The sequence below is a fragment of the Tetranychus urticae genome, chromosome 3 (assembly GCF_039701765.1).
Source record: "Tetranychus urticae isolate SD_2017Ah chromosome 3, NJAU_TeUrti_SD_1.0, whole genome shotgun sequence".
Taxonomy (NCBI): domain Eukaryota; kingdom Metazoa; phylum Arthropoda; class Arachnida; order Trombidiformes; family Tetranychidae; genus Tetranychus; species Tetranychus urticae.
In genome coordinates, this window is record NC_142960.1 from 16,040,581 (window position 1) to 16,052,466 (window position 11,886).

At 32.1% G+C, this 11,886-nt stretch overlaps 3 protein-coding genes across 4 annotated transcripts; 1 reads left to right on the forward strand and 2 right to left on the reverse strand.

The window, feature by feature from the left end:
- Positions 1 to 1,031: 1,031 nt before the first annotated feature.
- LOC107363949 (uncharacterized) lies at positions 1,032 to 2,787 on the forward strand. The gene is made up of 2 exons (XM_015931231.3): positions 1,032 to 1,599; positions 1,879 to 2,787. Exons 1-2 carry the CDS (start codon positions 1,179 to 1,181, stop codon positions 2,370 to 2,372), a joined length of 915 nt encoding a protein of 304 aa, XP_015786717.1. The 5' UTR covers positions 1,032 to 1,178; the 3' UTR covers positions 2,373 to 2,787.
- Positions 2,788 to 3,335: 548 nt separating this feature from the next.
- On the reverse strand, positions 3,336 to 5,836 carry LOC107364289 (uncharacterized). Of its 2 annotated transcripts, none has more exons than XM_015931626.3 (4): positions 5,740 to 5,836; positions 5,441 to 5,506; positions 4,706 to 4,915; positions 3,336 to 4,483 (listed from the first exon to the last, which is right to left on the reverse strand). In XM_015931626.3, exons 2-4 carry the CDS (start codon positions 5,499 to 5,501, stop codon positions 3,807 to 3,809), a joined length of 948 nt encoding a protein of 315 aa, XP_015787112.1. In that variant the 5' UTR covers positions 5,502 to 5,506; positions 5,740 to 5,836; the 3' UTR covers positions 3,336 to 3,806. The 2 variants fall into 2 exon arrangements, with proteins under 2 accessions (XP_015787112.1, XP_089125091.1); XM_089268965.1 differs by having other exon boundaries at positions 5,441 to 5,594.
- A 306-nt stretch (positions 5,837 to 6,142) lies between these two features.
- On the reverse strand, positions 6,143 to 8,141 carry LOC107363943 (putative cytochrome P450 4d14). The gene is made up of 4 exons (XM_015931227.3): positions 7,845 to 8,141; positions 7,658 to 7,773; positions 6,876 to 7,602; positions 6,143 to 6,770 (listed from the first exon to the last, which is right to left on the reverse strand). The coding sequence occupies exons 1-4, from the start codon at positions 8,017 to 8,019 to the stop codon at positions 6,235 to 6,237; spliced, it is 1,554 nt and encodes a 517-aa protein (XP_015786713.1). The 5' UTR covers positions 8,020 to 8,141; the 3' UTR covers positions 6,143 to 6,234.
- Positions 8,142 to 11,886: the final 3,745 nt, after the last annotated feature.

Below are 11,886 nucleotides of genomic sequence, written 5' to 3' on the forward strand. Positions count from 1 at the left end.
TTGCTTTAAAAAAGACGTTTCTCTAATTTCTTTTCACCCGATTTCATTGTTTTCATTTATATTAGGAAATGCTTTTTATGTTAACCTGAAATATTTGGATATGATTAAATAAATCACCCAGCATCTCATAATTCAACTGTTGATAAAATCATAAATTACCAATAGACTTAATTTTAATAGATAGTAGTGAAGACTTGATTTGAGATGCCCATAAGTACGTTTCTATTTATAATAAGGTTATTGGTTAATAAGGTGAATGCTCGATCCCAGCCTGAAAGTCCTAAACCTTGAATTTTTTATTAAATTTCATTAAAAAGATGGATTTTCAGCTGATTGTTGAAGAAAATTAAAGCTGCAAACTGATCAAAAATTAACGGAAGTACATTTTGACTGTATCCGTCTGATTTCATGTACTGCTACATTTGTTTTGCTCTTCGTGTTTTTATCGACTTTTTTGCTACATTAGTTGTGATGTTACTTTTTTACAATCAAAACACTTGATTATCGGCCTGATCATCATCATCGTTTGACAATTCAATTTATCTAATAACATGAAAGTGAAATGTAATAACATTTGAAAAAACAAATGGTTAACCTCAATGTTAACACAATTTTAAGACAACTTACGGTAAGTACTGAATTTGTTCAATTTGTTTCAATCGGAAGGGTTGGTAATTGATTGTCCTTATCCTTCAATCAACAATTTAATGGTACAAGATGATGTTGATGGTGACAACAGTGATGAGAAAATTGTTGATTAAAATTTTGATCTACTGTTAATTGTTACATGTTGACTCCTTGCTAGTTAGAGGTTGGGTCTATTCAAAAGTGCATAACAAAATGAGAAGATTTACTGTCTAATAGTTAATTCTTATAAACTATAATTAAAAATGTGACCAAAAAGAGGTAAACTTAAAGTATTTAGATGATAATTAAAAGTTCTAGTCATTTCAGTTACACCAGTATATAAGTAACTCGAGCCAGCAGTTGGATAGATCAGTTGTTCAACGGACAAGCAGCAAACAATATCTTATACTTTAAGTGAAAAGCGAGTGAATTAAAAGTAAATAACTGATCAACTAGTGACTACCAAGACAGTTATATCGTTTGTATTTTTGTCTTGAAGGGACAAAGAATCGGTTGTGAGTTGAAAGAAGTGATTAGTTATATTTTAAAAGATGGATTCACATTCAACGTTTATTTGTTGTTTAGTTGTTCTATGTTCACTTCAAATTACTCTCGGTACTCATCATCATGGTGGAGGACATTCAAACATTTATCGTGAACAAAATGGCTGGGGAAAGTATTCCTTTGGATATGATATCCACGATCCTTGGGGAAATAAGAATTTTCGTAAAGAACATGGTGAATTCACTAAAAAGGGCGGTCATGTGGTTGGCTCTTATGGTATTTATGATGCAAAAGGTAGACTTCGTCTGGTCAAATATACTGCTGGTAAAAATGGATTTGTAGCTACAATCAAAACCAATGAACCTGGAACTGGTGATGTAGATTCAGCTGGTGTCTACTTCAATGGCGGAGATCACCACAAGGGTAAATGGCTTTACGATGTTGGTACTCACCACAAAGATCATTGGGGTAAGTGTTATTTTTAAATTACAACATCCAAACCTAAAACAGGGGATTTGAAGCCTGGCATAAAACTCTCATAATATCTTATGTTTTACTTATTCATATTGTTATTTTGTCATTGTGAGAGCAATTCGATTATCTGCAAGTAGATTTATTAATTTGATGTTGATCTATCATCAAAGCGCAGAATTTTCGTTTAAATTAGTATATCCTCTATAAACTCTAATCTTCCACAAATGCAATTCAAATTTTCTAACAGTTTCTTCAATCGTAACTCTTCAATAGGTAAACATTCTCATCATGACGTTCACCCCGGTCATCATGGTCATCATAGTCACAAGATTCACGGACTTGGAAAAGCTCATGGATACATTGCAGCTGCTTCAGAATTGAAAGGCTCTTCTGGCTCGCCTCGTCAAAGGAAGTACGATGACAAAGGTTTCCCTTATGACGGTAATCAATCTCATGGACCTGTCAATGCCAATGGATTTGATCAAAGAGGCTTCAAAGTAGCTGATTACGATTCATCACCCAAACAACGAGGTTTCCCTGAAAGAGAGCGAAACTCCAATAAACCCAACTTCCATGGAAAACATGGTTTTGATCGAGACTCTTTCCAGGCCAATTTTGACGAGAATAGATTTGGAGAAGGCAAATTTGGCGATGGAAAGTTGGGCTTCAACAATGACCGCGACGGTGACGGTGAATACAAAAGATTAGCAGGAAACTATCCAAGGTCTGAAGAAGGTCACAAATTTGGCAAACAATCATTTGATTGATTATAGGAGAAAAAATCAAACATTTATGGATTCATAACAATTTGTAATCCATCATTTAGTTTGCATCATTGTAAATAGTAACCCCTTCACAATCATTCCCTTCAACTACATGCATGTATTTTTTGTACTTTAACTTTTTTACCACTTTACTCACTGTTAATCGATTTTAATTAACCTATTTATTAGTTTAAATCATTGATAATTTCATTGATTCCATCATCTCGAAATCCATGTTTCACCACTTTGTTATGCATGCATAGTAATAGATGAAACTGTGAAATCAATTAAAATAGCCAAATATCGTAGTGTAAAATTTTAATCATTAATCAAATCAAATAACCAACAAGCATTGTAAATTATAGTAAATAATCTAATTTTTAACAAAATTATTAAAATTTGAAAATTATAAAATAAATGAATAACTGTTTATTTTCAGTCTCGTCAAAATCATCTTCACTATTGTATAATACAAATAATGTATCTCTTGGTATGATAAGATAACTCTGATTGATTGCAAAGTAATCAGTGAATTGATGAACATGCCAATATATTGATCGTTTAGTTGACAAAGTAAATCCCTAAATCAAGAAATTAAACAAAACAAGCAACGTGGCAATCTACATAGAATTCAATTAGAATCCAATCATGTTAACAGATGTAAGTAGCCAAAAGAAATCGATATATGAGGAGAAGCAATTACCCTCAATTTTTTCGCTTCAATTAAAAAAAAGTACACTGATTAGTTGATTAATTGGTGATTTGAAATAAAAAATATGTTTCAAAGTGAAACATAATTCTTGTGGTAAACGGTTATCAACATCATTTTCCCTGTAATGCCTCATACAAGTAAATTGTAGTTTTCAGATTTCAATTTTTTTCATTATTCAACCTTTTTGTTTTTTTATCAACATTTTATTATCATTTGGTAACTTTTTGTCAAAAAATTAATAAGAGCGATCCATATTACATTCCGTTCTTGCTTTCGCAACGTTTTTTTAATGATTTTGCAGATTGAGAAAAAAAAGTTGAAAAAAACAATAGCCAACAATTTGTTTCATGCTTGTTAATAGCGTTTTAATCTATCTGAATCAACCGAAAAACCGTTTAGCTCAAAAAAGTAAAACGATCGAGTTTAAGGGCTGAATGATGAGTTTTATCCTGTTTTTGCTTTCTTCGTTTTGTAAAATCTTTTTACTGCTTACTGTAAGCATTTTTTATCTTTTCTCATTCTCTTTGGAAATTGTAATCATTGTGTGTGTGCTTGAAAACGAAATGATCAATAATAATTATTTTAATAAAGTCATCCTTTTTTTCTTCTGCTTTCTTCTTTCTTGTCACGATTACCATCTTCAGTTTTTTCCTAACGAATTCTTTTTCAATTTATAATTGATGAGCTTCAAACTCCCAAATTAACAGATTGTTGTGTCACTCGAGTTAGAAAGAAAATTTGTTGAGCAGATTGTTGGCAATGATTGCGATAACTTCTCCGTCACTTTGATAGTCACCATCACACTCTCCACGGTAAGTGGATGGGGTTTTCACCATGGAATAGGAATCAGAGGCTGATGAAGATCCGCTCATCTCATTTCCAGTTACCTCAAAAGCACCAACAACTGGGACGTTATCAACAGATTCTTTCAAAATTTTATCCACGTCGATTGAATTGCCTAATTTAAGATCTTGCCTCAATTGGGAAATTGTGTTCTGATGACGAACCTTGGTTCTGGCTAAACGAGCCATTTCAATTTCATTCTCGGCCTCCTTTTTCTTCAAATTTTGAATACATCGAAGGGCACAGTTAATTATATTAATGTGAGATGATTTACGATCTCGGTATTCGGGTTGAGGCAGTTCTTTTTTCAATTGTTCAAAACAGTCTCTCAACTGGGCACGACGATTTTTTTCAGATGTTTTATGCATCTCTCTATGACGATTGGAAGCTGCTGAATCCGCATCATGACTCGATTCACTATAACGCGAGCTACGGTTTCCTCTTTGTGCTTTAACGCTACTGCTACTAGATCCAGTAGAAAGAGCCCGTCGTCTGTAAGAATTGCTAGTGGGACTCGAGGACAGATTTGAAGACTGGCTTGACAGACTTGATGGTAAAACTAGTAAAAACCGAAATAAAAAAAATATGCTTATATTATTAACAATTTTCACCAAGAAAAAAATGTCGGAAAACTTCTCTTTACTATCTTCCACTATGTAAATCTAGATTTAAACTGACCAGCTTAATAGCTCTGTTTACTTGGTATCCATAGTGGTGAGATGTAACTCTTGACCTTAAAGAGAGTGATCCATTAATATGCTTATCGACCACGATTACTTACCAGGAGAAATGGTAATTCCATTATAATCGTTTTGACTCGAGTGAGTCTTTTTAGAGTTTTTCACTGGGAAAGCCAAAGGTTTTGAGGCTGTCGCTGCACTCGAGTAAGTATGAAACTGACAGCTTATAGGCAGGTTAGGGTCAATTAAGAGATGTCCACCAGAATCACCATTCGAGGATTGTCCCTCTTCGGACCAAATTTCGGAAAATGCTAATCATAAGTAAAAGGAGAGAAATAAAAAACGAAAAGTCATCAAGGTGAATAACGAATGACAGAGATAGCCAACTTATAGATCAAGTTGACTGAGGTGAGTATTTTTTATTTCGAATCATTTTTCGATTATTAAGCTTCTCTCTTTTCGCAATGACTGTTCAATTCTCCATTTTAAGTTGACCCAGTTCAACATAATAGTTACAGGCTTATGAACCTGACAAACGAATGAAAGAAGGTAAGAAAGAGAAGCAGAAAAATCTGACATGTCAGGTCGATTCAGTCTATAAAGAGTAGCCTAATTTTGAAAACATCAATTTTTCTACATTGAAATGTTAACTTCGAGAACAATGGGTGATAGAAAATAAAAAAATAACTAGAGTATGATGGCTTTAGTAACAATTAGTTGAAAAGGATAAACATAGACAAAATACGAGTAATATTAAATAAGAATAAATATTGGTAAAGATTATAGCGAAAATGAGAGAAAAATTAGTAAAAAAGTAGTGTTTTTTAATCACTTACCTGCATCTTGTTCAACTCTACTTAAATACCTGGCAGCCTCAAGAAGCGTTTCCAGGCTCATTTTATCTATTCGGAGATCAAGAGAGAAGATACAAATAATGGTCAAGCGGAATAATTGATTGAAGCATGATAGTTAAACTAAATCATTTTTTTTCTGTAACAAATGTTAACACAAGGAGAAAAACGTTAGATTGGGCACAGAGCTAAACAAGTCAGAGGTTTCTCAAATTTCCTAAAAATAATAGAGAGGGTTAGAGGAATAAAGAGGGTTAAAGACAAAAATAAAAAAAATAGATTACCACAATAAAGTAATTATTTTGTTTTGCCTCAAAATTTGTCACAAAATTGTTCAATTTATTGACATTCTAAGATTGTTATTATTACAAATTCACTACTTACAGTCTCGTGTTACTACTTGTATTAATGCTAAGCAAATGCTTTGGCTATCGGAAATATGGCTCCATCTACTGAATTACCTAATAAAACTTGATAGAGTTTGCACAATTTAAATTGTGAGATTTAAAACTGGATTCGATAAGTAAATTATTAAATTAAAGAAAATAAATTCCAATCATTAATTTACTCACAATTACATAAATTAAACAATGTTTATTTTTCATAAATAAAAATTTAATAGTTTTAACACGAAGGTTAATTATAAAATGAACTCAGGGAATATAACATTTAAAGGTAAAAGATTGATTTCATTAATTCAAGATCATGGATTATCATTTTATTAACTTAATTACTAGAATTAATCTTATGTTTCTTTAATTTAATTACAGTGATTGGTGTTACAACAATATTTGTCCTCTTGGGGTAAATTTAAAAAGCATTGGTTCAATCGGTTTGAGAGTAATGACTGCAGTAAAATCAATCTGATCATAAAATTTGTTTGTTTGAATAGTAAAATGTTTAATTATTAGAGAGATCAACAATTTAGCTTCACAAAGGGCAAACCGATAGCCAATACAAGTCCTTGGCCCGAATCCAAAAGGTATCCAAGCAGAGCTGGGAATTGATTCAACTCTTTCTGATGAAAACCTATCTGGATCATATTTCTCTGGTTCAGGATAGATCGTCTCATCATGATGAACTGCCCAAATTATTGTTATTATTTCAGTTGACTTTGGCAATAATCTGCCAGCAAAGGCACCATCTGTCTGTGAGGTTCGTCCGGTGCTAAATATGGGTGGAAATAACCTCAAACCTTCGCGTACACAACAGTCAAGGTAAGTCAATTGATTTAACTTTTCAATATCGTAACCATCATCGTCCAATACATCATTAATTTCCCGGTAAATTCTTTCTTGAATTTCAGGTTCACTAGCTGTTGATGGCGAAGACATAAAATAATTTATTAAATTGAAGCAAAAAAGAGTAAATACTAAACAACAGGCCTTCCAACCAAATTATATAATCATGTGTTACTTACCTATGCAAGCTAGTGTCCATAATACTGATACTTTAACTGTCTCAAATCCAGCGATAATGAAATTATTGATCTCATACTCGATGTCTTCAATTGGAATCTCATCATCATTGCCATTCAATCCATCGATGTAAAGACTGACCAAATGAGAAAGATAGTTGTCCCTGATTTTGTCCAAAAAAATCTCTTCTTTTTCCTCGTCAGAGTGGTCGATGTCGTTTACATAGTAAATCTGTTGTCTTGATATTTCTTTGTTTACCAAGTGCTTGAATAATGTGCTGCATACTTTGATTTTACCTGAAGTGGCATAATCACAGTAACCAAGATAAATGAATTCTGGCCAAAGCAAAGGATTAAACAATCGCTTGATTGCATATGCAGGAGCATCTGGAGCCAATGAGAATAGTGTTTCAGCATCGTTCTGTAAATTATCGGATTCAGTTGATATACCCATAGCACATTCACTAATAACATTAAATGTTGTCAGAGATAAATTTTTCTGTAAATCAACCCATGAGTCAGTCTTTGAATATAATTTAGTTATAAACGTATTTCCATGTTTGGACATTGTTGGTATAAAAGAGGATAACATTTTAGTCTTTAAATTCATTTCACCAATTTTACGAAATTTCTTCCACCTTTCACCATTTTTCAGCACCAGACCATCGCTGAGGAAAGGCTTAAAAGCTTGAGTGAAGCTTGTTTTGACGTTATGTTTTTTCAGCGAATCCTAAATTTTGTTAAATAATCAGTGATTAATTATATTGAATAGTTACTCTACTTACCTCAATACAGTTGCTTTTCAAGACAAACAAAATTGGATAAAAAGTTATCCATAAAACAATGTAATCCTGATGCTTAATGAACTGGTGAATATATTTGATATACGTTTTACTCGTATCTGCAGATAAACAGAAAGATATTAATTGTTGGTAATTTGTCAGATTTTCAAACAAATTCAGATTTACTTACAATTTTTCAGTATATATTCAGGGCCTTTGATAATTTCTTTGAGGGCAAAAATGCACTGTGAAGGCGACAATGAATAACTTGGATATTGGTCAAATTTTCTCATCCAAACTATCCAATTGTAAATCAAGTAAGCTACATAAAATAAAATCAATGCAGATATGGTCATTATAAACATGATTTGAAGATATTGTGGTAAAATTCACTCCCGATGAACAGTTTAAATAACAGTCAACAACTGAGAAACTAGATAACTGAAAAATTAAAAATCATGAAGTGAAATGCAGTCTAGAATTGCAATCAAACTGGTCAGCTTAATCGTTTGTCGACACCTTCGAGTACCTTAATTTTATGTGCGTCTTTTCTTTGGAAAGTATTGCTATTGAAAGCAATAGAAGTTCAGTTCAAGTGTAAGATCATTAAAACTGGCCCTTCGTCAACTTTCATTCAGCTTTAATGAAGCTGCATAAAAGATTTACAAAAGATGACTTTTAATGAATTTATTCAATTTGTGCTGAATATTTCCTCTTTTCTTCTTCATTGAAGTATACTGAATAAATGGTTCTTGAAGGTTGGTTATTTTAAATTGGGGGAAATTGTGGGAAGTAATTAATCGTCATGTTGACTATGATGATCAATGGTCAAAAATGAATGCCATTGATAATAATTTCAAAATGAATCACAATTTCGATTAATCGTGATTGTTTAGCATTTAAGAAGCGTTAAATTTTTAAATAATAGAGATCGTTATTGCATTGAATTTCAATTATTCAGAAAATATCATTTATTATAATAACTTAGCTGCGATCTGTTAATAAATATTATAAAAAATAATAGTCTAAGAGTGTGACAGTTATTTTAGCAAACGATAGATGGTAACAACTTCAGCTCATGTTTTGCTCGTGTGAATATCGTTCTTGTTTATTTACATTGTAAAAAACTGGTTTCTATAATAAGATTTACTAAACTCGTTCAATCGTTTCAATAATTTATAATTAAATATTAATTTCAGTTTTTTTATATGTCTCATTAAATTGGATATTTCAGTGAAATAATTGTTCAATATTGAAAATAAGAATAACATTTTGAAGGTTAAATGAAAAGGATCTGATGACGAAGACGATCTTGTTTACGAAGAGTATTTCCAACCCACTGGAAAGTCGTGAATATGGTCAATGGAATGATCAGTCAAATTTATGAATCAATAGGATTCCTCCATCGTCCAAGTTCATGTTTACCAGAGAAACCGTCATGGACTCGGTAAAATCCAATCTCATTAACAACAATATTTTCATTGCCTGTTTTTAAGGTAAGAGTTACTTTTCTTTGGTCAACCCAAAATTTACACATATTTAACCCATTCACTTTATGTTTATATTGATACGATTCAGTTGGACTCAGAAGGTGTTTCACTCCATCATTGTTACAAGAAAATTCCAATCGTTTTCCACTTTCTCCCAAACCATTGGTTATTCGGATTCCCGAGTTTAACCTTATTATGCTATTGATCAAACCTTCTCCAGGAAAATCCATATAAATAATACCGATGAAATCAACTCGGGACACTGTCAACCATTTGGTTATGTATTCGTTGATTCGCTTAGCAATCGAGCTTGGATAGACTCCAATAGATGTTCCAGAAAGAAAATTGACGATAAAAGAATCAGATCGATAGGCAAGAGATTGAGCCTGTTCCAGATGTTTAACAACCTTAATCCATTTCATCTTAACAGAGAAGATTGTTGGTACAATATAATCATCCTGAATCACTGTGCTATCCCATGGAATCCCAATCAAATGGTATGAAGGATAGTTGCGAAAAATGACAATTTTACCGCGAACATCACCAAGTAAAACAGTCGAGTTACCTTTCCATATGTAACTACGAAAGGATGGTTTGTTGAAATAGTAATTCATCGTCTCTTCAAATGTCCTGCCATTGTCTTTGGGTACATGTTCCTCTTTTACTCGCACAAGTAACACTTCTTTTGGAAATCGTTTCAAGAAGGAAATCATCGAGTCTAACACTTTATCCATATCGCTTTTTTGGTTGATTGGTCCATGATGAATCTCAAATGTGTCATGAATATGGCGACAGCGAATGTCAAACGCACGTATTCCAATTTTTAATTGTGAATCCAATGATAATGATTGGGTTTGAACAAAAGGTCCACCATAGAAGGCCATTGTGTCATGTGTCCCAGGCAGCGATAAGTGGTTAAGATGGACAGAGTCACGAATAGTTGACATCCAATTGATGTTGGTTCTTTTAACCCTTCCATCATGGTTATAGTAAAAATCACTTGACTCAACAGTTTTGGAGGAGGTTAAACTGACTAAGAAAAGGACAACAATAATAATGAAGAGCATAACAGAACTCATTTAACTTCTTTCTTTATTAAACGAGTCAACCTTAAAAAAACTGAACAATTGCCGTTCGAAAAGATGTTTGGACTAAAACAAGAAAAAGAAAATGAATAAGAATATGAAAATCTTTGTCATTTTTGTCTCGTTTCAATAAAATGGCTTTTGGCTAAAAGATTGACTTAAGCGTTTTATCTTGGCCCTCCAATCGCCTCAACTATCAGCCTTTCAATAATGTTTGCTCTTGAAAGTATCAAACATAACAAACCATATCGGGTTGAAACCAGATCTGGTCAGAAATGCCCTTTTGATAATTTACAAAGGCTGAAACTCGTCCCTCAATGTGATTCATTTCATAAATCATCAGTTGATCATGAGTTGATCAACAAACAAAAAACCAAGAAAATGTATCAATAAGCATTTGTGGAATGTTGGTTTGCTGTTTTTAATCTTAATTTTTCAATATTTAAATATGCATGTAGATGTAGTGAACATTCTTGTAGATATGAATTTATTATAACAGTATATGTTTTGAGCGTTATTTTTAACGATTTCTGCAACAACTCATAGCTGCCAGACTAAATTGAGCAGAGACAATCAAAGGCTAAATCTTTCTTTTTGAATCGTGTTCCTCTCAAGCGATTCTCAGATCATTTTCAAGGTTTGATTCACTTTTGCTTCCATTTTACCCTTTTGATAGCTTAGCTAGAGATTAATAAATTTTTTTGCTTGAAACTAACCAAAGGTTCAGCCTCAAAACCGCTTTGAATTTGTTTCGATTGTTCATTGCTATCTCACAATCTATAAGTCTACTTGAGAAGTCCTTAAATTGTTCAGTAAGAGCTTTGAGATTAAATTTTAAGCAAAAGTCAAAGAATCATTGGCTGACATTATTCGCTAATATTATATAAGCTATAATAATATTAAGTTTCATCATTAGTTATTGCATTTGGATCTTGCTTTTCAAATGTTTTTACAGTGGTTTTGCTGATTTATTTTTTTTAATAATTTAACCGTTTTTAATGGAGCTATTTGTTAGGAATCGACCGAACCGTTTACGATTAAAAATAAGTCTGTTTTGCTTGAAGTTTACAATTTAATGATAAAGAACATGGTAAGTTCAGTTCAAATTGCATGATCACTAAAATGAACTGAAGCTTCATTAATACAGCTCAATTAAAAGCTATATAAAAGATTTACAAATGATGACGGTTAATGAATTTATTCAATTCATTTTAAATATTTCCTCTTTTTTTGCTTTGTATTCAATTGAAATATACTTTAAGAATGAAAAGGTTGATTCTTAAAAAAGAATTGAAAGAAAAGTGAAAGAAGGGGAAAATTATGGGAATTAAGGTGAGAACGATGATTATGATAATCGATGGTCACAATTGATGCCATTGAGAATAAGTTAAGACAAGGTTACCTAAATGAATCATTAGATTAATGGAGATTATCATGTTGAACATTTAAAGTTTTGGAAACGAGAAAAAAAATGTCAACAATGATATGAATTTAGTTGTTATTACAAGAGTCAAAAGGGCTAAAAATTGTCAATCTATAAATGATTACCATTAACAACCAAATCATTTTGTTGATCATTTTTTCATTTTGGATAAAATGGAATGTAATCTTTAAAAATCAGAATCACAAATTACAATGAATATGTTTACAGTAAATA